General features: G+C 38.2%; 3 protein-coding genes and 1 pseudogene across 3 annotated transcripts; 3 read left to right on the forward strand and 1 right to left on the reverse strand.

The window, feature by feature from the left end:
* The first annotated feature begins 2,411 nt into the window (after positions 1 to 2,411).
* On the forward strand, positions 2,412 to 3,385 carry LOC107525366 (taste receptor type 2 member 42-like). The gene is given in 2 exon segments (XM_016197514.2): positions 2,412 to 3,336; positions 3,339 to 3,385. Coding segments are annotated over 2 exon segments (972 nt in total).
* Positions 3,386 to 9,746: 6,361 nt separating this feature from the next.
* On the forward strand, positions 9,747 to 10,685 carry LOC107525367 (taste receptor type 2 member 42-like). Its single transcript, XM_016197515.2, has one exon. The coding sequence runs from the start codon at positions 9,747 to 9,749 to the stop codon at positions 10,683 to 10,685; it is 939 nt and encodes a 312-aa protein (XP_016053001.2).
* Positions 10,686 to 11,874: 1,189 nt separating this feature from the next.
* LOC107525368 (large ribosomal subunit protein uL23 pseudogene) lies at positions 11,875 to 12,399 on the forward strand (annotated as a pseudogene).
* A 5,792-nt stretch (positions 12,400 to 18,191) lies between these two features.
* SMIM10L1 (small integral membrane protein 10 like 1) lies at positions 18,192 to 19,210 on the reverse strand. Its single transcript, XM_087814791.1, has one exon. The coding sequence runs from the start codon at positions 19,144 to 19,146 to the stop codon at positions 18,937 to 18,939; it is 210 nt and encodes a 69-aa protein (XP_087670917.1). The 5' UTR covers positions 19,147 to 19,210; the 3' UTR covers positions 18,192 to 18,936.
* Between the last annotated feature and the right edge of the window lie 6,464 nt (positions 19,211 to 25,674).

The following is a 25,674-nucleotide window of genomic DNA, read 5'->3' on the forward strand; positions in this document are numbered from 1 at the left end:
ATTGTATCAAATTTCTTTCCCCCTGGTGTTTTCTTGTTTATTTTATTTTTTAATCCTCACCAGGGATATTTTTCCATTGCTTTTCAGAGAGAGGGGAACGGGGGGAGAGAGACAGAGAAACATTGATGTGAGAGAGACAACATGCCCTTGACTGGAATCAAACCAGGGGCCCTTCAATCTGAGGGCCGGTGCTCTAACCACGGAGCCAAACCGGCTCAGGTGGTGTTTCTCCTTTAATCTGTTAATGTGTTGTTACATTATAGAATTGGTTTTCTAATGCACCATCATTGGGATCTCATTTACTATGTAATCTATGGCAGTTTGGCTTGATTCGGTTAAACTGCTCTTGCAATGTGAACAAAGGGCTCCTTAGTACCTCCTTGTAAGTGCCCTTTTATTAATATTAGCGAGCATTGATTACTCTCTCTTTGTACCACTCCTTGCTCTTGGTTTCTTGGAAACCCTTGTCTCTTGGTTTCCCTCCTCCATCTGACTGCTCTTCAGTCTCTTCTTTGGCTTCTCCATCTGCTGGTGTTCCTCAGGGCCCTCAGAGCTCATCACCTCTTATAAAATCAAGTATGTCCTGATGACCACCACATCTTTGCTCCAAGTTAAAACCCAAGTGCCTCACCCATCTTTTCACATGGATGATTACAGATGTTCCAAAATGTTTGAAACAGAACTGACCATCGCCCAACTATTCTTCTTTCTCCTACCCGCTGTCTTCTAAACCTGCTCTCTCCCCAGCGAGTCCCTCAGGTTACAGTACTCCTGCATCCAGGTGCAAAAGCAGCCTGTCATCGCTGGCATCTCTACTTTTCCATAGCCCTCAAATCCACCACCAAGTCTCACTGATTCTACCTCCTAAATGCTTCTCATTGCCATGAATTTCTCTCCACCTCTAGACATTAATGTAGTCAAAGCTATCATTTTCCTCTCAAAAATACTACCAAATTTATTTCATCAGCCTGGTCCTAAAAAATTCCTTCCTTCCCTTTTTATTTTCTTCCTGTAATTTCAAACATTTGTCCTAAATTAAAACAATTTTGTTTATGTGAAATAATTTACCAGTAGTTCATTACACATAATTGTTCTTGAAATGTGCACTTCTAAAATTAATAGAATTTAATTGAGGAGTGTGACAGAAAAGGCAAAAAGGACCAAGTTTTTGATCATTTCATTCTTCTATTTTGGATGGTGTTTCCCAACACCTGAATGCTTAATGCTAACAGTAGAATATTTGTTTGCTGACACACCAAGACGCAGAGTCTCTAACTCTGAGTTCATGTCCAGGCATCAATGGCTTTTGTCAACATCATTGTTCCTAGAATGTAGAACAGATACTTTTGTTTTCTATTTCCTTATTTTATCTGAAATTATTTTCTACCTATTTTCTGTCTATTAAGGCTAAAGTGACAGCATTATGCCTCTGGCCAGAGCAAACAGAACAAGTACAAAGGTAAAGATCAAAACTGGGGGATACGTTTAATTGTGAAGACGTTACTCTGAGATACCTGAGGACCATTTAGATTGAAATTATGATAAATTACCAGTTAGAGGACTTTAATTTCAGAAAAGTAGTTTGGGTTTTGGTGTGTTTTTGTATATTATTTGATCAATCCAAAATATGACTTGTCAGTGGCCTCATGAAATTCTAAGTGCCTTCAAAATCTAAGGTGAATATCACACCCTTTCTCTCCCTGACAGTAATGTTTGCAGTGCCCTTTTCTGTGGTCACATTTTAGCTCATTGTTTATTTCTGTGTTTTAACTATTTTATGGATTTCCTAAAGCTTGCTTTTTTTTTTTTTTTGCAGGAACCTATACTGCATTTGGAAAAACATCCGATGACTAACAGGCACTCACAAAATGTATTTATTGAATAGTAACTAAATTATTTAGATGACCTCTATCTAGAGCTTTCTTTGAAAAACAACTAAAATATTTGGATCCAAATGGTACAGCATTTCAGGTGAGAAGTAAAGTACAAATCTATGAAAAAGAATCTGACCAACATTTGCATGCTAACATGTTTGTTAACCTTTTAGTCATTACCATGAGAGGAAAGCTTCCGTTCGTGCCAATGATAAATGGACATGCAAACTGTTCAGTTTGGCAATTAGTAGCTCTTTCAAAGAAATAAAAAACATTTTCATGAAAGTATGTGAGACTGTATACATTTTAGCAGATGTTTCTGGATAAAGACTGGAATTACAAGGAAAGCAGAAAGATTCCCTGGAGTATATATGAGACTGTATCCAACAGCAGGAGGTTCTTCTTAAGACTGGCATTGCAAACAGAAGCAATGAAGAGAAGTATCGCAAATGGATGCCATTCTGCAACAGTTTGATTATAAATTTATCACTGATACATAGGATTAAAAATTTGGATTTTTTTTTTCCCCCTGTGGAAATGCTCCCCGGATCGGATATAATCTTTCTGCTACTGTCAGCAGTGGAATTCGTGGTCGGAATGCTGGGGAATGTGTTCATTGGACTGATACACTGCTCTGAATGGGTCAAGAGCCGACACTTCTCTTTAGTGGACTTCATCTTCACCGGCTTGGCTATCTCCAGAATCACTCAGCTGTTGGTATCATTGCTTGAATCGCTTATAATGGGACTATCTCCACTTTTCCTTCCCACTTATAAACTAGCAAAATCTATCACTTTACTTTGGAGAATAACAAACCACTTGAACACCTGGCTCTCTACCTGCCTGAGCATCTTCTACCTCCTTAAGATAGCGCACTTCTCGCACTCCCTGTTCCTGTGGCTGAACTGGAGAATGAGCAGAGTCATTCTTGCCATCCTTGTCTTTTCTTTGTCTTTTCTGGTTTTTGACATTCTACTGCTAGAAAACTTTAATGATCTCTACTTAGATAACTATTTACAAGGTGACAGTAATCTGACTTCATGTACAGACAGAAGAAAAGCTCTCTATTTTGAAACCATGGTTCCTCTTACCTTGACCTGTCTGTTTCCTGTTGTTCTGTCCCTGATCTCACTGCTCCTTTTATTTTTGTCCTTGGTCAGACACATCAGAAATTTGCAGCTCAGCTCCATCGGCTCAAGGGACCCCAGCACAGAGGCCCATAAAAGGGCCATAAAAATAGTGATGTCTTTCCTCTTCCTCTTCATAGTTCATTTTTTTTGCACACAAATGGCAAATTGGATACTTCTTGTATTTCCAAACAACAAGAGTGCAAAATTTGCCATGTTAGCAGCCTACATCTTTCCCTCAGGCCACTCAGTTCTTTTGATTCTGGGAAACAGCAAGCTAAAACAGACGGCCTTGAAGGTACTGTGGCACCTTGAAAACTCTTTGAAAAGAGAAAATCTGTTACAGCTTTCCAGACAGACTTTCCAGAGTCTTTTCAAAGATAATAGCTTAACGAGGAGAATTTGAGGGTCGATTTTCACATCCACAGTTGTTTTTTTCTATTGGGTGCCATTAAGTGTTGTCACACATAATTGAATTTTCCCTTAGAACAGGTTACTTTGATGATAATTCACACATGGCCAGCCAATATAATTTTAAAAGTAATAATTTTTGTTTAAAACATTGGCTTACCAATATTTTAAAATCTTAAATATTCCTTCAAAGAGAGTCTAAAATTATTTAATTTTATATGCAAGAGATGTATGTAATTGCAACTCATAAGTGAGAAGAAGCATGCAGTTCTTTAGAAATCAAGATGAATTAAAAACTTGAGTAGGCAGAAGATCTATAAAATGTTGATAAAAATGTTAATTGAGCAATTAAGTTCATACATGGGAACAACATGACCTCATAGCTTTAAAGGTCTTTTTATTGAATGAAAAAGTACTGCATTTTTGTAGTAAAGGTGTTGCTGACTACAAGAGAATGAGATGCTTAAGAATGAGAATAATATTTGTAGTGCAAAATAAAATAATATTTAAGTAGAAACTGGAAACACATGTTTATAATGCTAACCTTAATCTGAAACTCCCATTCATAAATATTTTTTATGTATGTAGACACTCATTAATATTGCTAAATTACAGGATATACAAACACATTTTCAGAGTGGCAGAAATTGATATTTTGACCATGTTATGTAACAGACTTAAAATATATAGAATTATCCCTTAATTCGAAATCACACTCAAATTGTTACTATAAAAAGATTATAGTAACAAATTATATTTTGAAAATGATTATGTTTGTGTCTGTGCACATACATTTTGTTGTAATCTGTAGAGTTTTTGAGAAACAAATAGAAACAGGTCAATAGAAAAGGCATTGAAAGCAAAATTTATAACAAAACACCACTGTATAAATTTTGGATGTGCATAAATATGTGTGTGTGTGTGTATATATATATATACACGCACATATATATAGTGCTGTTTTTACTAATAATCTACATTCAGATAAGGCAGCAACATATTTTAATTAAGGTTAAGGGTGGGAAAGTGCACTATAAAATTTTAAATATGATGGTATGGATTATAATATATTGTACAGATGCTCTACATGTATAGATAATGCAATTCTTTAAAAATGAAGAATTCTTTTTTGTGGTTTACCTTTGATGTGTTCTTCAAATTGTGTTAGAGTAAACAAAGAAAAAGCTGCAATTAAATGGTGGTAAATATGTGCGCTGTAAATTAATACTAATGGAGCCATAGGCAAGGGCACTCCTCTAGGGCTGTTCCTCAGAGCTGGGAATGATGTTAGAATTTACATTTCCCCCATCCTCCTACATCACATGTAATAAACTAAACTGCAAGCATGTCTAGGCTATGTGGTACTTCTGTGTATCAATAACAATAATGATATTGATAATAATGTCTATTTTACTAAGTAATTAACATTTTATAAATAAAATGTACATTATGTTATTTTGGACACTAACTTAGTATTTTACCAAAGATTGTCACTGTAACTATCTTGCCTTGGCATAAGGTAACATACGAATCAAGCTGAATACATTTAGATTTAGATATTGAGTTTGTTTGATATTCTTTCATGTAAATGACTTAAAGATTATTTGATAATCTTGTACTCTTTATAAGATAACAAATAAACATTATTTAGTTTTTAGTGTTACTAAACTTTTCTTTAGTAAGTAAGCTAAACTGATTGAGCCAATTTATGAGAAGCCTTGTTTCTAATAAGTGGGCCTTAGGGGCTGAGTAAGTAACTAGGAGCAAGTCCATACTTACGCAGCAACCTCAGGAACATGGAGCTATAAGGAACAGGGCCTTATTTTTGACAAAGAAGTACAGCAATGGACTAGTAAAAGACGAACAAGCCATAGGCTGGGGTTATTTTAATTAATGTACTGTAATCTGCATATCTGAGTGGCAGATGAGATCAAGTTCTGCACCTCCACTTTCTCCACAACAAGAGCATTTGTGGGGGACTCAACAGCAGCCAAGCCACAATCCAAGAAGTGCTACTTCCAGCACGTGCATTGCTAGTCCCATACAACCTGGAGAAGAAAGGCTGACATGACTATGGGACAAAAGTGTTGGGGAAAGACAGATATTGTCACTGATTTCTTGTTAACTACTCTCTCTCACCCGCCAAATAAATGTTCATTTTAAGAACCTGGGTGAAATCACTGTTTGTTTCCATTTATTCACCCAGGTGACTTATAGGAGAGGAACAAATAACTCATTTCTACTGATGAAACAGTTGTATCTCTGATTCCTAGGTCTAGTGCTCAGGGCATCACAATAGACATACATTAAGCACAGCAAAGCGCATTTTCTTGAACCCTAGTAAATGTATGTATCAGATAGAAAGTTGTATCTATACTGAGACATGCCCTTTTCCTCAATGTCTCAGGTGGTTTCTCTGCTCTCCATCAGTAGGTGGCTCCTCCTAGATTTTGATTAGATCCCATGTCCTCTGGGCCAGGGACACCCTGTAAGGGGTGTCGGCATCAACGCACAGTCATTCTCAATTCTGTCATTCGAGACACTGGATACATTGTCTAAAGCAATCTATGTTCTGTTCAGGACCAATCTTCACAAGAACAGATCGATCTGCAAACTTTTTTTGTCCCCTTGTATATCAAATCCCATGCCACAGACTATATTCAAATTTTACTTTAAAAAAATATTAATACAAATGCAGCCTTAGAAGACTAAAGAAAATGCCTACCCATTCTTATTTTGAACATGAGACTCTAATGCTTGTCAGTGTGGGGTTAGTGTTAGTAGGTTAGACTGGACCTGTCTGAGGTTTGTCATGAGGAAAAGCCAGTGGGATGTTTGTCCTCTAAATATTTTGAGAGAGAAAAAAGTACTCCTCAGTTTTGAATATTAAGAGTATGCTAGATGAAACGAAAATCTATAATGAAACGTGGAAGTACGTCCATAGACAACAGTGATTAAGTTGGGCAAATATCCATTTGTGAAAGATAAAATCTCTGTCCCTTCAAGCTGTGGCCCGGAGCCCAGCTAATTGTTTCCTGGGCTAGCATCCAGCCAAAGAAACAGTAAAGCTCTCATTTTACCTAAACAAACACAGAGGCCAGCACTTGAATTTAGTGACTATCAAAGGAGTTGTTGTTAAAAGTTCAACGTATGAAAGTTCCAAGTTGTGATTCAAAAAGAACCAGGAGTCCATTTCTTTGATGACAAAATAAATGGCAAAGCTTGCTGTTGACAGGACAGACGGGTCGTCACAGCTGGGGGAGCATGTGTTGCTGGCTTCACTGAGACTAATGGGCGATCTATAAACGTGGCCTTGGGGAGCGAAAAGACAGGAGAAAGAGTTCAACAGAAAGCTCACGTACGTCATTTCACTGGAGCTGTCACAGACACAGGGAAGGAACAGGAAGACTTCAAGCCAAAAAAAGGTAGTATTAATAGGAGCTCGTAAGATCTGCAGTTGAATCACCTCATTCACAGTCACATAAGTAACAGTTCATCACTATACAAGTATATAGTCAATATCACTCTGAAAGCCTTTTTTTTTTTTTTTTTGGAATTAGACCAAAGTAGACTTCTGAATGTGTTTTCTCACTATTCCTTGGAGGAAATGTCATTCTTTCTACTGATAATTATAAAATCAATATTAGCAAATTTTCTGATTTTAATTGTGGTCATCATTATAAGTTTAGTCTAATTATTCTGGACTGTCACTATAGCATATACATAAATTTAATTATCTGCCCAAACACTTTGTAACAATCTACCTTATATTTATATATACAATAACACTTTTATCATGATAAATATATACCAGAACCATTTTAAGAATGAAACATATAGAAGCAGTTCAACCCAGGAGCTGGGACAGATTTGCAGTTATTGCAAATTTTTAAAAATGTGATTATTAGCTTGGACTTTGAATTCAACTCCTAGCATATGGTGCTTATGATTTTTATACTTGTCATTAGATCCTTCAGATTGAGTTTCTTCTTCAGTGTAACTATGGACTAAATGAGTAAGCATCTCCCGGCTGACTTGTTGCTATCTGGCTTTTGTCAACTGCTAAACCATGCCTACTAATGCCAGTCCTCTTCTCCGGTAGTCTTCTATACCATTTCAGAGCATTTCTGAAAATATCAGAGATTTCTAGGGCCTTCATGCCCATTGCTACGAAATCTAGAGTTTCCTACCCACCTCCAATTCCCTGGGCTAGAAGTAGTTCTCTTTCATGAAGAAAAGCACAAAGGTCTCCACATCCTGGGTGCTAGGCCTGCAAGTTTTTATGATTCTGTATGACTTCTGGTTAGAACCACAAAGACTAGAGGGCAGTGTTGGTTATTTCATTGTTAGTACAGCAGTCTTTCATGAGTTCATACATATGTTGTAAAATTTCCTCTTGTTTTAAGGAGTTACTTCTTTTCTTGCTTTTATACTAGTTTTACAGTCAAGTCTTATTCATTTTCTCTTTTTTCCAACAGGACTGCCAACTAAGTTAGCACTCATTTCTTTAACAAATAGTTATTGAGGGCCTACTATTTGCCAAGCCCTCCCTGTTCTAGGAATTGGAAATAGATCAGTGGTCAACAAGATAGACCCCTCCCTCAGGGAACTTTTGGGGGCCAAGGTTATGCAGTGGCTAAGGCTGTCATGTAAGTGCCTGACATTAAGCTTTTGATTGCTGAGGCATCCATTTCAAAGACATCCATCTTGGACAAACATTGCCAACTGAATGACACAGCTACTAGTAAAACACCTAGATAAGAAGCCAGGTTACTCCAACCCATGAAGTTCCCCATTTAGAAAGTCTTGGGTAACCTAGAAAACTGACCACTTGAGTGACTCTGCTTTTCCCTTCCTAAACCCTAATTCCCGCTTACGTTTTATTTTTTATTTTTGTTTTATATATTTTATTGATTTCAGAGAGAGGAAGAAGGGAGAGGGAGAGAGAGAGAGAAACATCAATGATGAGAGAGTCATTGATTGGCTGCCTCCTGCATGCCCCTTACAGGGAATTGAACTGCAATCTCCTGGACCATAGGTTGATGATCAACTGCTGAGCCACGCCAGCCAGGTGCTGCTTGTGTTTTAAATTTACCAATAAAGAGTAAACCTGTGAAACCTTGGTACCCCACCCTCAACCCCAATAAAGGCAGAACTCCAAGTCTGTGCTTTCCCTCTTTCTCTACCTATGACTTCCACGTCTGGCCTTGGGTGTGCTGTGTACTCTCCAGAACTCGTTAAGTAATAAATCTTGTTCTTTCAATTCCACAATGGCTGTCACTGAGATGGGCCTCACAATCACAAGAAACACAAGGGCTGGTCCACCTACAGCAGTGGCTCAGGTGAATAAATGCCTGGGGGCTCCCTCAGGTAGTGTGGGTCCAGGTGAGTGCCTCAGGCATGAGAGCATCACTATGGGTAGGCTGAGACCAATATGAAACAGGTTATTTATCAACCAGAGTCAAAGTTGGCTGAATGGGGAATACATTGTAAGAGGACTAGTGGTCAAAATCCTGCCCTGTTCCTGGAGAATCTTCAGAGTTGCAGCTTGTGGGTAGATTTTTTTGCCGGGGTTTAGGAGGCACTGTAAAGCACACATTAAGGAGCTCTCAATGAGTGCCAATAATATAGTCCAGATTAATTAAGTCAGAATCCCTATGGGTGCCTCACAGGCATTAATAGTCTATATACTATATACTTAAAGCTCCCTGGGTAACTCCAATTTGCAGTCAGTTTTGTCACATTCAATAGTAATAGTTTATCTAATGTTGCTTTTCCCATTCCTGTGAGCTCCTTCATGTTGCTTCCCTTTATTATACTAATTCATCTATAACAGTGTCTAAAATATGGAGTTTAGCATATGAAATTAATAAATAATGCCTGTATTATAGAGATTTTTAGAGAAAGCTAATAAAATTAAGAAACCTGAATCCAAGTAGTATTGAGTTTCCACTGAAAAGGAAAATACAAACCAGTATAAGGAAATCTGTCTCATATTTGCATAACTGACTTTATTTTCCAGATGTCCTCACAGGTGGAAAATTGTTGCCAGTGCCAATGACGAGTGGGAACATTTACTGTTTAATTTGGAAATCAGTAACTGAGTGAAAGTAATGGTAAAGTTTCTCATTAAGATCTGCGAGATTGAATTGTCCAGACCTAGGGCTGGAATAAAAGAGAAATCTTTCAGAAGATCAGTGAGACAGTATCTGAATTTTCTGGAGCATTTTTAATAGAAAAGTGAAAAGTATCAAACTGGATATTATTCTACAACACTTTGACAGCAAAAAATCAGTGAAACATAATATTAGCTTTCTGGACTTTTTCTACAGAAATGCCATCTGGAACTGAAAATACTTTTCTGATAGCTGCAATGGGAGAATTCGTAATTGGAATGTTGGGGAATGGGTTCATTGTATTGGTTAACTGCATCAACTGGGTGAAGAGCAAAAAGCTCTCATCAACTGACTATATCCTCGCCAGTGTGGCTCTCTCCAGAATCACCCTTCTTTGGATAACACTAACTGAATCATTTCTCATGGTGTTGCGGCCACATATATATGCCAGTGAAAAACTAGCAACACTTACTGGTATTCTTTGGAGCCTGTCCAATCACCTAGCTACCTGGTTTGCCACCTGTCTAAGCATTTTCTATTTCTTTAAAATAGCCAATTTCTCCCACCCCTGCTTTGTCTGGCTGAGGTGGAGAATTGGCAAAGTGCTACTTGTGCTTCCACTGGGATCTTTGTTCCTCCTGTTTTTGCAACTTGGATTAATAGAGTCATTCAATGGTTTCTGGATTAAAGTCTATAATACACATGAAAGAAACTCAACATGGTCTTCAGGTGCAAGGGAAACTCTGTATCTTAACAGCTTTGTTACTTCTAATTTTATCTACCTAATTCCCCTTCTTCTGTCTCTGAGTTCACTGCTCCTTTTATTTCTCTCCTTGATGAGACATGCCAGGAATGCACGGATTAACTCCAGCTCTAAGGACTTCAGCACAGAGGCCCATAAAAGGGCCATGAAAATGGTGCTATCTTTCCTCCTACTCTCCATACTACATTTTTTCTCCATCGTATTAACAGGTTGGTGTTTCCTCATAGTGGGGACAAAGCAGGCCAGTTTGGCTGTTATGTTAACATGGACTATTTTTCCTTCAGGCCACTCATTTATCCTAATTTTGGGAAACAGCAAGCTGAGACAAACTGCCTTGGGACTACTGTGGCACTTTAAGTGCCACCTGAAAAGGGTGAAACCTTTAGCTTCATAGACTTCACCAGAATTTTCTATATTCCAAGAGAATCAAATCATTGAAGATCCATTTTAACTTCTGTTTTTCTCACTGGATTCTTTTGGATATGATTGAGCATCACAAACTTTTCCTAGAATGGCCTATAATCTAACAATCTACTCAACATTTTTTTAAAGGCAAGCATCATTGTCATTATAACACTTGCTAGTAACAAAGTATTTGAGATAATATGAATATAAAATATATAGTGCAACATTAATTTTATATGGCCTTGCAAATATTTATTATATTTATATGTGAGGAAAGCACACGATTATTTAGAAATAAAAATCCCTTCCAAGCTGAAGCAAGTGAAATATTTTTATAATAAATTAAAATCAATCAAGGAATAAAAATGCTAGGCATACATAATCTCATACAACAGACATAACTTTTAAAATGCAGAAGCAGACTATCATTAGGAATCCAAGCAAGAGTAGACACTAGCTTTGCAGAGTAAGAGTAAAATCTACTAAATTTATAAAAGGAAATTGAATTATCATTATGTGTATAATACTTATATGTCTACTCTACAAAGATCACCTAACACTGAGTTTGTGTGTAGGGTATGTGTGCATGTAAAAATTATATGAACACTAGTGTCTCCTGTCAGAGAGGAAAAACACGACCAACTCACCAGGGATAAAAACAGAAAGTTTACAAGAAAGCATGTATTTGTATACATTTTAGAAATGTTTGTGTGTATATATAGTGCTGAGTTGACTTTTTAAATAAAATTATTGAAATGAAATCAAAGTAGCTGAAAATGTATAATCTTAAAACCAGCAGGTAGTAAAATTGTGCTTTCTAATGATATAATTTTGAATATAATAGTTTGCAATATAGTAACTTCAGATATTATGATTGTAAACATTAAACTATCAATAATGAAGAAACCTCTGCTAGGGTTTACAACTGCCATATTTCAGTGGTAGAAGCAAACAAAAACAAACTAGAAAATAAATGTCGACTACATGTGGATTATAAACTAATTTTGATGGGAAGAAAAGTCTGATGCTGGGAAGAAAAACCTGAAGGGTTTTGTAAAGTATACTCTTACTCTACGGAAGTGTGCTATGGGGTGCTCTGCTGTATCCATGATGATGATGATGACAACACATGTATATCCAGATCTTCATGAAGACTTAGATTTTTAGTTTTTACAAAGATGGCACCAAAAGCAAAGAAAGAAGCCCCTGCCCCTCCCAAAGCTGAAGCCAAAGCAAAGGCTTTGAAGGCAAAGAAAGCAGTGCTGAAAGGCGTCCACAGCCATAAAAAAAAAGATCTGCATGTCACCCACCTTCTGACAGCCAAAGACACTGAGGCTCCGAAGGCAGCCTAAATATCCTCAGAAGAGCGCACCCAGGAGAAACAAGCTTGACCACTATGCCATCATCAAGTTCCCCCTGACTACAGTCAGCCATGAAGAAGACAGAAGACAGCAATACACTGTGTTCACTGTGCATGTCCAGGCCAACAAGCACCAGATCCAACAGGCTGTGAAGAAGCTCTATGACATTGACGTGGGCAAGGTCAACACCCTGATCAGGCCTGATGGACAGAAGAAGGCATATGTTCGACTGGCTCCTGACTATGAGGCTTTGGATGTTGCCAACAAAATTGGGATCATCTAAACTGAGTCCAGCTGGCTAATTCTAAATATAAAAATCTTACACTGTATAAAAAAAAAAAATTTAGATTTTTACATTGTATTCATTATGTTGGGCACTGTATAAGAAATTTCCTGAGTGGGGTGGGAGAATTGGATGAAGGTGGTCAAGATGTATAAACTTCAGGTTATAAGACAAGTAAGTTCTGGGGATGTAATGTACAACATGATTAGTATAATAAACACTGTTTCATGGTATATTTGAAAGTTTCCAAGAGAGTGAATCCTAAAAGTTTTCATCACAAGGAAAAAGACTTTTTTTTTGGTATCTATATGAGATGATGGATGTTATCTAAACTTACTATGGTAATCACTTCACAATATATGTAAGTCAAGTCATTATGCTGTATACCTTAAACTTACACAGTGCTGTATGGCAATTATATCTTATAAAACTGAAAGAAAAAAATAAAAAGAAATTTTCTAATGATTATCTTGCTTTAGATTATCTTGCTTTAGGAGAGGTGGAATTCTAATGGCTACAGGTTCAGACATTGAGGATAGTTTGGATTAGAAAGTATCCCTTTCAGAAAAAAGGTTAAAGATTACCTTGTACTTATTAGGAGCAAGCATATTTAGTTTTAGTTTTTACATTTACATTTTAATGTTACTAAACTTTTCTCCAATGACCAAAATTTTTAAAAAAAGATTTAAATAACTACGTACAGCCCTTGTTTCTTATGAGTGGGATTTGGCAGTAAACGTCTCATCAGGAGTAAATTCTCACGTCTCCTGTACTAATTTTGGAGATGAAGCTCTAAGAAGCAAAGGCCTATTCCTAATAATAGTAGCACAGAAAATGACTATTAAAAGATGAAGTCGGAGTAATAGGCTGGGCAGTGCCTACTGATGTATTGCATTCTCCCTATTAAACTGGCATTTTGAGATTAAGCTCTGTGCCTCCCCTTTCCATAGCAAGAGCCAGTGTTAGAGACTTCAGCCATGATCCAAGAAAAGCCACAGCTATCACATCCATAGCTAGTCCCATGCGATCTGGAGAGAACTGTATTCTATTCTGAGACCAAGTTATTGGAAAAATAATGGCCATTGCTTTGTGAATTACTTCCTTCTAAAATAAACTTTTTATAGTTTTGAAATAATGAATTTTCTTTTTTTCAGTTTGCCCACACCTGAGAACAGGAGAGTGGTAAATAACTAGTTTCTAATACCTAAAAAGAGGTTTATGCCTGAGTGCCTAGAACTTCAGCTGAGAAGGTATTTTAGCGTTCAAGCCATGTTGTCTTGAACTTTACTGAAAGAAAAAGGTCTCGGTGGGAATATACATGGATCAATACAGATTTCAAAGAATGTAATAATGTTGAATCTCTCATAGTTCAGGTAATTTTGTCAGCTGCTCCTGATTAAACCTCATGTCCTCTGAGTTAGGGGCTTCCTTCATTGAAGTGCAGAAACGGGGCCATCTGCAAAACCTTTACTTACACCATCCACTCACTTATGATAGTGGTTAATGCTGTCCATAGAGATCTACGCTGAGCTGGATTGCCCAGAATAAACCTTCATTTAAAAAGTCGATCAGATGGTTGGTTTGCTAAATTTAGAAAAAAGTTAAACAATATTTTTTTTGGAAGGGGGGATTATTTTTTGAAAAATAAATGAATAAATAAAATCACAGATGACAGATGGGCTATTTTCAATTTTAGCAATTTTGGGAGAAGGCAATGGAGATATAGCTTCAGAAGACGGAGGCACTATCTTAACTTGTATATTGGCACCTCTATTCCTTAGCCCCATGTTTAAATGAGTTGGTTTTAAAAATAACTTCTTTTCCCTTTCATATAGAGCTAATCTGACCTTTGAATCTTAAGGCTTTAATTAATTATATTCCTCTTTGACTTCAGTTTAAGTTGCTTTCAAAGTTTTCTTTTTATTAAAAAGCTAAAATAGTCTCTTGAAAAACAGCTCTATTTGCAAATTAAATACCTTTTTCTTTCTTTATCTGTTAGATACAATCTCTATTACTGCGCCAAAGGTTTCAGAGCCAAGATGTTCTAGGTAAAGTATTTCATTAGTGATTTTTGCCTTTTAGTTGTGTGGTTTATTTTTCCTCTTTTTGGTTCCTATATAGAGGTATACCCAATCTACCTCACTCAATATATGAATGACCTACATTCCTGTTTATTGTTCTTTGATGCACTCCACTGCATTACTGTGAATAAATCCACATACTTGGTGCTTGAAAACCATTAAGAATGGCCAAAAGTTTCTGATGTTTGCTACTGATCTCTAGTTTGGACAGAAACTAGGAGTACCCTCAGATGTACTGCAATTAAACTACTAAGAATTCCATAGTTTCTTCTTTTCATTTGTTGTGGGCACTCAAGAATGTTCTTTGGCTTTTCAATTGTCCCAAGAACATTGCTGAGATTTGTATTTATGGGGGTTGGGGGTGAGAAGGCATTGACTTCAACTGCAAAAAGATTCATGACCTGGCCTGGTGGTAATCCTGCTGTGCAATAAGCTATCAAGTGTTCTTGTAAAAACTGCAAGAAATTTCCACACTCATGGCCATCCATGAAATAGACTGATGTGACTTAATCCAACCCAACTGTTTGGGGATTCTGATGGTTTATTGCAGGGGTTCTTTTCTTGATCTACTTGCCTGAAACTTCTAAGTTTACTCTTCAGACTACTTTCCAGGTTCAAAGTTTCTGGCATTAGAATTTTTCTCTCCCTCTCCTTTTGCCCCTGTATTCCTAAACTTTCCATTCCCATGCCTTTACGTCTCCATGAGCAAGTCCTATTTTCTTCTTGACTCTGTCACGTGCTACTGATGGTCCACCAGGAAAAGCCTCCATTAAAATAAGACTATAAGATTTTGTAACCAATTTAGTTAGGCCTCCTCAGTTCAGTGATGGGCACAGCTTCAAAAATTCAAGATTACTTGATCTCTACTCCTTTCCATCCTAAGGGAAAAGAAGCTTTCCTGTGTCTCTCCACCCCATTCCTTCCTCTCCCCTACAAATAGGCCAAAGGACTTTAGGCAGCAGAGTATATAATACTTGAATTCATACATCAAATCATAATGAATATTATCTGAAAAGTAATGATGAAAATGTCTTCATCATAGGATATACATGAGAGTTGTGAAGGCTGAGAATATAACCTTTCATAGTTCCTGGTATTAAAAACTCAACAAAATGAAAAAAATGCGGACAGCGATATGCTCTTTGAACCAATTACGTGTTCTTACCCTCAATTTAAAAAAATTCATGTTCCCTAACCTTTAAGTTGTATGTTACTATGATCACTATTTCCCGTTTATAGTTAAACTCTAACAGTCGCTATTCCCCATCATTTCTATCACTTATACTTCATAAACAAGTTTTGGTTTTTTTATTGGTCAGAATTACACTACCTCTTTGCTTTGTCATGTTTGAAGAATCTCCGGAGCAATCAATACTCATGATGGACTGAAAACGCTCAACTTACGGGCAATAAAGTGGGTCACCTTACTGTAAGGGGCAAATATATCTTTATTTCCTTTATTGACTAATGACGATTTGTAGAAAAACCAACTAATTTGGCATTCATTCAACAATATTTATTATCTATACCCACCCTATTTGCATTAGCTAATGCTCTAGGGTGGGGATAGAGCAATGAACAAACAAAATCTTTGGCTTCATAGATATTACCTGAAAGGATGTCAAGAGGAATAAAATTACTCGTAAATTAGAATAATTGGTTTAGTCAGGACAAAAATATTGTTTTCTCCCCTGGGAAACTTCATTGAGTTGCATCTTGTGAGAAGCAAAATACACATCTAGGTTTAAGAGCAATTGTGAAGAACAGTTAAATCAAGGACCTTTCATTTGGTTCCTACTATATATCTGCTGATATTCCGGGCTGTATACCACAATATCTCCACCCTCAGTGCTTCAAATCTAGTTGGAGGAATGATAATTAGTCTGTGAAGGTGCCTTAGTTTCTTCAGTGTAATAGAAGAAGTCTGAAGAAACAAGGCTGAAGAGGACACATGCTGGGGGGAAAAAAGAAAGAAAAAAAGAGGGCACATGGTCATAGCGCCGCCCAAATTCCCATCTCTGTATCTTACCATTCCAGGGCTAACGCCAATCACTTTCTTTTATGTTACAAACTGAGACATCAGTGCCTCTAGAGAATAGCGATCAACTTACATTTATATTTTAGACTAAAATATCTTAGTTCCTGTACTCTATCACAGCAATATGTAATTACCAAGGGAAGAGGTTATAGAAATCTGTCTTCCTTGATATTAAAAAATATCTGATAATGAATAATTAGGCAAAAATAAGGCAGCCCATGCAAATGGCATAAATTGATATAAACACAGCCCTTAGATGGAGTAAAAGAAATGAACTCTAATCTGATCAGAAGAATCTGGGAAAAAGTGACATCTCAGTTTAGCCTTAAAACACAGGCAGAGCAACCACTGGGGTGGGGTAGGATGGGCAGGAAAGGTACCGAAGGCAGAAGGAAGTGTAAGTAGAAAGGGGAGGATGTGTTCAATAGTTTAGCTGGAGACGAGGAATCAACGAGAGGAAGATCAATTACCCAAATCCAGACGGGGTGCTGGATGGCGTGCTTATTTTACAGCCCTGGAGTATACTTGTTTGTTGGACATAATTAGTGGAAATACAGAACACTGCAAATAGTTTAAATCTTTACCTTAGCAAATAATGGCTCCTTTCAGCTCAAATGTCTCACCTAAAATCTTGGCGTCTCTTCCTCACACCCGGGAAATCTCTACTGGAAAAGCAGGCATTCCATGAATGAGTTTTAAGTTTTATCATATAGAGATATTCTGTTATAACAAATACCGTTTATTGTACACTAAAGTGGGCTTATTTTTAATTCTCAGACTGATCTGACACGGTGGGTACTTTACCCTCATTTAATAGATGAGGAAACTGGGGCTTTTGCAGATTAATGGACTGACCTAAGACTACAAAATTAGAGTTAGCATTTAAGAGGTCTGCTGATTTAAAAACCCAATCCTTTTACTCTGGTGGCTCTTACCAGTCATGTACATTTCAATTACCTGAGCAATTTTAAAGCTAAAACGTAAATTAATTTTTAATCAAACAAATAAACATATAAAGAAAAATCAAAATAATACTGTTAGCCTGGCAGAGGAAAATAGCAACCTTCCACCTTTTCTCTACCCATCCTTGATTTTCTTCTCCAAACACTTTTTACTCTTAACTGTTCCTTTTTGCAGCTTTTTTTTTTTTTAAATAACATGTTCAATACTTTTTTTATTGACTGGTTCTCAATGTTACATAATTATTTGTTATATTCATATTCAATGTTCACATTATTATGACTTTATGACTAGCAGTATTCACAGCTGAGGTATACAGTGTAGTTACTGAACAACTTTTTATTTTTGCTGGGGTTCATTACTGCCTCAGCTTTGTTTTCTTATTTAAAAAAAATCTGCAGCCCACTAATTCATCTCCAGACTCCCTGAAACCCTAAAAACCTCTTGACTCCAAATTCGAATATACCCGGTATTCTCAGATTTTCTTTCTGAGACATTCCACCTGACTCTGCATCTTTAGGCATTTCTTTCTTACTGCTGTTCTCTTCTACTCTCCTCCCTGTTTAATACAGTACCATTGCTAGTTTAGCAAAACTGTGGCTACTCCCTCATAAACTGCATCTTTCAACCTCCCACTTTATAAAGGCACCACTGCCTCCCTTCAACATCCCCACTTGAAAACTGGAGTTTTACACGATCGAGGGTGACATTTGTATTCTGCTTTGTAACCATAATTAAGTATTCTCTTAAAAGAAAAAGACTAAAGACAACATTTACATAAATTATTGTAATTATTTAAATGGCATTCATCAAAAGGTCAAGATTTGGGCAGTAACTGGATCTCCTTCTGTTTGGCACCAAGGTCGTGAGCCCTGCTACACACGGGGACACTGAAATACAGTCCGCTTTCTTACACGCCAACCCTCCGTTCAAAATCCTGCAGGATTTTACGTTGTTTGATATCAGAAGGACGCTTTTCCTGTACAGTTTTTGTTTTTTTCCTCACTGGAAAATTTCTGATTGTCACTGTTTTCTCTTGTGGGATGGAGAAACACACGCCTTCCACATCATATCGTTAAGATCTTCAGCTTCTTACTCATTCAATATCGTGCTTACGATTCAATCCAATATTCCCGGAATTTATGATTTCTTATTTTAATTTGAACCATGAACTTGTATTTTGCATTTTTCTCCTGAAAAATTTAGTAGCCTTCACATTTTTTTATAATGCACCCTTCTTCGCTCTAATTTTAAGGACGCACAGCCCCTTAAACACTGTGGGTCTGAATTCAATTCTTCACTGTTGCCGCAGGACCCCGTCCGTCCTCTCTCCAGTCCCAGCGGCTTCTGAGGCCGTCCGGGAGCTCGGCGGGGGCGGCGAGGGCGGCCGCGGACGGCGCCCGGGGACTCTCGCGAGACTGAGGAGGCCTCTTCCGCAGCTCCGCTCGGCTCCGCCGCCGGACCTCCTGGGAGTCCGCCATGGTGCCGACCCGGGGACCGTTAGCATAATCACGTCTCTAAAAATGTACCTGCAAGCGGATGTTGAGGATCACGGAGCCCGCGACGTAGAAGTACGGGAAGTTCGTGCGCAGCTGCCAGGCCAGTTCGAAGAAGGCGAGCAGGGTGCGGGAGAGCCCTTTGCAGAATACCCCGTAGGAGCTGGGGGCCGCCGGGCTCGAGACCCCGAGGGCCAAAGAAGACGCAACCGCCACGGTGGCCATGGTCATGGCCTCGGTGTCGCCCGCTCGCCCAGCGCTTGGTGCCGAGGGTCACCCCTAGCCCCGCAGACCCCGGCCGGTGGCCCGGACGGCGAGGGGCGGGGGCGCTAAGCGGTCGCTGCGTGGCCGGTGCGCCTCCGGCGGCGCCGCTTCCTCCGAGAGGCGCCCGGTCCCGGCAGCCGCTGGCGGAGGCTCCGCCCCTTCCTGTCTGCAGTTCCCTTTGGAGGTCAACGCGTGGGGGGGGCGGTTATTTATATCTGGATGCCCCACTCGTTATTTCATATAACATTTATGCACAGCCGTAGAGGTATAATTTTCACGTTAAAATGAAAGTATGCTTCGAAGGGGAAATACAAGCAAGTAAATGTATTAAGAATGAGGAATTCCAAAAATCTATTCCTATGTTCTCTCTTTGGACTTTCTTGTATTTGAAAACATAGCCCTGGAATCGAATTTTTCCTGTACGCCTAGAAACGTACATATTTATAATTATAATTGACAATGTATTTATAATTTTAGTGTCATGATAAAATCAATGCATTTTTTATGGTGCTCAGTGCCACCTGAAAATATCACAAACTTGTTCTTCAAGACTTGTCCATTAGCTGTACTTCTCACTTATTGTTATTTACAGAAAACTTTGCTCCTAAATAAGGAAAACTTTAAAAGTAGGGTAATCCCGGGGGAGGGGAGAACTGAGGACCAATGGGCAAAACGCCTCAGCTGCAAAATACTACTGTTTTTAGAATCCAACAATATTTCCTCCCTTCCTCCCTTCCTTCCATTATAGTCCTTCCTCCCTCCCTTCCTTCTTTCCTTCCTCTTCCTCCCTGCCTGCCTCCCTGCCTGCCTCCCTGCCTGCCTCCCTCCCTCCCTCCCTTCCCTCCTTCCCTCCTTCCTTCCTTCCTTCCTTCCTTCCTTCCTTCCTTCCTTCCTTCCTTCCTTCCTTCCTTCCTTCCTTCCTTCCTTCCTCCCTGCCTCCCTCCCTGCCTGCCTCCCTTCCTCCCTCCCTCCTTCCCTCCTTCCTTCCTTCCTTCCTTCCTTCCTTCCTTCCTTCCTTCCTTCCTTCCTTCCTTCCTTCCTCCCTGCCTCCCTCCCTGCCTGCCTCCCTTCCTCCCTCCTTCCCTCCTTCCTTCCTTCCTTCCTTCCTTCCTTCCTTCCTTCCTTCCTTCCTTCCTTCCTTCCTTCCTTCCTTCCTTCCTCCCTTCCCTCCTTCCCTCCTTCCCTCCTTCCTTCCTTCCTTCCTTCCTTCCTTCCTTCCTTCCTTCCTTCCTTCCTTCCTCCCTCCCTCCCTCCCTCCCTCCCTCCCTCCCTCCCTTCCCTCCCTCCCTCCTTTCTTCCTTCCTTCCTTCCTTCCTTCCTTCCTTCCTTCCTTCCTTCCTTCCTTCCTTCCTTCCTTCCTCCCTTCCTTCCTTCCTCCCTCCCTCCCTTCCTCCCTTCCTTCTTTCCTTCCTCTTCCTTCCTGCCTCCCTGCCTGCCTCCCTTCCTCCCTCCCTCCCTTCTTTCCTTCCCCTTCCTTCCTTCCTTCCTTCCTTCCTTCCTTCCTTCCTTCCTTCCTTCCTTCCTTCCTTCCTTCCTTCCTCCCTCCCTCCCTCCCTCCCTCCCTCCCTCCCTCCCTCCCTCCCTTCCTTCCTTCCTCCCACTGGATGTGAACTTCCTGTAGTAAGATCTGAAACCTATAACGTAGGTTGTGTTCTTGTGCTCTAATAGGTTTTTATTTTTCAAGTTTTCTCCTGGAGAGTGTTAATGAAGTATTTCTTTTAACTTCATTTGCAGTTTTAAAGAAGCATTCCCTTACTGTGGCCTAGAGAATGTTAAAAGGGGAGGCACACTGTCTTTAAAGTTGTATAGTGATATTATAATATAGTGATATTACTGAGAAAAATAAAAATGGAAGATGTAACTTAAAGATTCAAATTATGGCCACTCTGTGGGCCATTCTATCAGGAAATATTTTAAAAGTAATATTTAAAGGTACTTCCATAAGTTTAATCCATCTCAGAAAACTTTTTGCCACAGTTTATATCTAGTGAATTACCCGGGGTATATGGCAAAACAAAAATAACATCGTACATATTTATTTAATTAAGTTTTTGGTATGTATTATATGTTGTCAGTGCTCACATCCTTCTTCCATGCAATATTGAATATTTTTATGGCATACGTCTTGACCTAATACAATGATCAGAAACACCAGATTAAAAAAAAAAAATTATTGCTTGATTGGTTACAGAAACTGACATCTGGGTGTTTTTTTTTTTAGATTTTCATATAGCAAACAGGAGTTAAATCCCACCCCCACCCCAATCATGAACAGGCAGCAATAGAAGAAACAGACAATATCCTTACTCCTCCTTAGGTAATATTATTTTAATGGTAGTAGCTGGCAACCTTTTTTTGAGCTTATTACTATGTAGAAGGCATTTATCTAGGGATAAGCATTTTCCCAATAAAGTCTCAAAAAAATCCCCCCCTCTATTTATTATTTGTCTCTATTTAATAGATATAAAACTTAGAGGCAAAGATGGTTAAAATAACTTCAAGGCTAGCACACTTGTACCTGAAACAAAAGCTAAATGAGTAAAACTAAAAAGAATATATCTCTACTAAGAGATGAAACACAAGAGTTCAAAATGAAACCAAAGAGGAAACCATGTCTAAAATGGTACTTTTTTTGAAATGTAAGATACACATTTAAATATGTTTTAAGACTATATAAATTTAAGACAGGACATGAATACATATGACTAAACAGCATGGCTGACACGGACCAAGTCTACACCGGTAAGCTTTTGAGAACCCTTTAATATGCTGAGAGTAGTACTGGTGCAGGCAGAGTAAGAATAAATAATAGTGCTTTGGGGAGAGTAGATTGGTAACAAAGGAGTCTTGTAGACATTGTAGCAGGAACAACTTCCCAGTACTGATGTGCAAAGTTCCAGGCCAGATCTCCATGACAGGAATGGCCCAACTTATCCAAACAGCCTCCCATCTTGGCTGGCAACTGCAGGTGGCATACTGGACACAGGGATGGGGGACTGGACCCAAATAAAACTCTGAAGAAATGAGTTCAAATAAGCATATGTGTTTATACACACATACCCCCACAAATAATATTGGTCTCACCATGGCCAAAGGTTATAAATATGGTTGTAAATACGGTATCTTAGTTGGAGTTCTTATTTGAAGAAACAAAACAACTGTCTATTTTAGATAGAGAAATAGTACATTAAAGAAAATTGGATCATTTGGAGAATCTATAGTCTTGCCAAAGAATGAGGTCAGGAGGCTCCATAATCATCCACAATATCACAAATCACTGCAGTTTGATAGAGTGAAGTTTACACTGATGCCCCATTCCAGAGAGAACCAACAGGCTGTGCTTTAGACAGTCCAGACAGTGGATACTGATTTTACCAATATAGTGGCACTTCTTTGCTAGACTAGATTCTGTATGGCCCCTGTTTCTTTGCCTACTGGATTCTATTTGATAAAGCATAGGCCACATTCCCACATATAGTTTCTTTTTTAAAACATCTTGTTGAAAGTATTACAGATGTGCCCCCTTTCCCCCCATTGGCCCCCTCCACCCTGCTCCTGACCCCTACCCAGGCTTTCACTGAGTTACTATTTCAAGGGCACCTGGGAAAGTGAATGTCATAAATCATTTTCCTCCTCTCAGGTTGGCATGGCAGACAGCATTGAGCGAGCTTCTAATTATTCTGCTTCCTGTTGTTCAGACCCTTAGATAACATGTAATCTTGAGTATGAACTGGACTTACTAACTTCTGATGACAAAATACGGCAAACATGAAGGGTTGTCATATTAAGTCATACCTGTATTAGGTGCTTATTAATGGCTGAATTACGGCCTCGCCCCATATTCACATGCCAAAGCCCCAATTCCCAGGACTTTAGAATATGACTATTTGGAGAGATGGCTTTTTAGATGTAATTAAGTTAAAATGGTGTCGTTAGGGTGTGTGTCCTAATCTGATACAGTAAGTGTCCTTATAAAAAGAGATTAGGACACAGACAACACAAAGATCAACCATGTGAAGACACAAAGAGAAGGTGGCCATTTGCAAGCCAAGGAGAGAGGCCTCTGAAGAAAACAAGTTTGCTGACACCCTGATCTTGGATTTTTAGTTTCTAGATTTATGAGAAAATGCTTTTTTTTTTTTTTTTTTTTAATGCCAGCCCTTGCAAACTAATAGAATGCCCTTCTTTGCTCTTTGTTTCCTAGCTCTGAGGGAAGCCAGCTGCCATATTGTGAGCTATCCCTTGGAGAGGACCATGTGGCAGAAACTTGTTCTCTGGCCAACAGCCAATGAATACCTGAAGCTTGCCAACAGCCAAGTGTGTGGACTTGGAAGCAACAGCCAAGTTCAAGGCCCCTGACTGTAGCCTTGAGATGACTACAGTCCTAGCTGATTCTTTGAGTTCAGCCCATCGGAGATCTTGAACCAGTGGCATGTAGCTGAGCTATGCCCAGATTCCTTACCCACAGGAATGGTGATGAAAAGCAAGGGTCTACAACCAAGATTACTCTACCCAGCAAAACTCATTTAGAATTGAAGAAAAGATAAACGTCTTCCCAGACAAGAAAAAACTAAAGGAGTTCATCACCACCAAACCAGTATTACAAGAAATGTTAAAGGGTCTACTTAAAGACAAAGAAAAGAATATAAAAATATGAATAATAAAATGGCAATAAATACATATCTATTAACAATTACTTTAAATGCAAATAGATTAAATGCTCCAATCACAAGATATATGGAGGCTGAATGGATAAACAATACAAGACCCTTACATATGCTGTCTACAAGAGACTCACTTCAGATTGAAAAACACAAACTAAAAGGGATGGGAAAAGATATTTCATGAAAATGGAAACAAAAAAGCTGGGGTAGCAATACTTACACCAGACAAAAAAGACTTTAAAACAAAGGCTATAACAAGGGGCAAAGAAGGACCCAGCAATTCCACTTCTGGGTATTTATCCAAAGAAACCGAAAACCCTAAATCGAAAAGACATATGCATCCATATGTTCACTGCAGCATTATTTACGATAGCTAAGATATGGTAGCAATCTAAGTGTCCATCAACAGATGAATGGATAAAAAAGAAGTGGCGTGTATATACAATGGAATATGACTCAGCCATAAAAAAGAATGAAATCTTGCCATCTGCAGCAACATGGATGGGCCTAAAGGGTATGGTGCTGAGTGTAAAATAAGTCAGACAGAGGAAGACAAATGCCAGATGATTTCACTTAGATGTGGAATCTAAAGAACAAAATAAACAGACAAGCAGAACAGAAACAGACTCATAGATACAGAGAACATTTTGACAGTTGCCAGGTGGGAAGTGAGAAGGGAGGCTGGGTGAAAAAAGGTGAGGGAATTAAGAACTACAACTTGGTAGTTACAGAATAGTCACAAGGATGTAAAGTACAGCATATAGAATATAGTCAATAATATTGTAATAATTATGTATAGTATCAGATGGTTATTTGATTTATCAGGGTTGGGGGGATCACTTAGTAAGTTATATAATGTCTAATCACTGGGTTGTATACCTGAAACTAATATAATATTGTATGTCAACTGTAATTGAAAAATAAAAAATTAAAACAACTGCAATTTTTATTCAAAGTAATGGACTTCTCTTTCACAGAGAAAATAGGAAGGTAAGTAATTGAGGACTGTTAAACATAACTGTTATAGCAGACCTAATAAATTCTCAAGCTCATATGTTACCACTTTCTATAGTCATACACATTCATTTTTCACTTGCTTGAATTAAAACACAAAATCCTGTTGTGTTTTAACATAATTCAAAGAAGTAACCACTTTATAATATATAGATATAAGAATATATGTATATAAAAACTATATTTGGTGACCACATTTCATTATTCTATCTTACTTGGGAATGATCCAAAGTTTTGCCATGATCATTCAATTTAATATTAGTCTAAGTTCTTAAATTTAACTAAGAATCTTAGAAATAAGTTTAAGTTGATAAATCACAAAAAATTACTGTTGTTATGCTGAATATCTCATAATTTTATTCAATTTATTGAAACACATATTTTTGCATGTATTTTTTGGAACTTTAACACTATGTGGGCATAATATTAGCTCACCTTATTTGTAAATCAGCGTAAGAATTTTAGGGATTTAAATAACAGCTCCAAATCTTATAAAAACAAGCATATTTCACATGATAAAATCCAGGGAAGGCACATGCTTGTCTTCAAATCAAGCAGTACTAAACCAGTCTGAGCTATTAAAGCAATCTGATTATATATGCCTGATTTCTTACAGAAAAAGTCTCCTGCATTAGCAGCTTTTGTTGGAAAGGTTTTCATTTTTGTTTTTTAAAAAAAGGACAAGCATGAGAGTCAACTCTGATATCAGGAATTGTAATCCTCCAACTTTCTTCATTTATAAAAAATTATTTTGGCTATTCTGGGTGCTTTGCATTTTCATATATATTCTTTGAATAGTTAATTACTGCAGATAGAG

The sequence above is a fragment of the Miniopterus natalensis genome, chromosome 2 (genome assembly GCF_054644295.1).
Source record: "Miniopterus natalensis isolate mMinNat1 chromosome 2, mMinNat1.hap1, whole genome shotgun sequence".
NCBI classification, from domain to species: domain Eukaryota; kingdom Metazoa; phylum Chordata; class Mammalia; order Chiroptera; family Miniopteridae; genus Miniopterus; species Miniopterus natalensis.

Bases quoted from the DNA above. Each gene is read 5' to 3' on its own strand.
- LOC107525367 (XM_016197515.2), top strand. From the start codon at position 9,747: ATGCCATCTGGAACTGAAAATACTTTTCTGATAGCTGCAATGGGAGAA.
- SMIM10L1 (XM_087814791.1), bottom strand. From the start codon at position 19,146: ATGACCATGGCCACCGTGGCGGTTGCGTCTTCTTTGGCCCTCGGGGTC.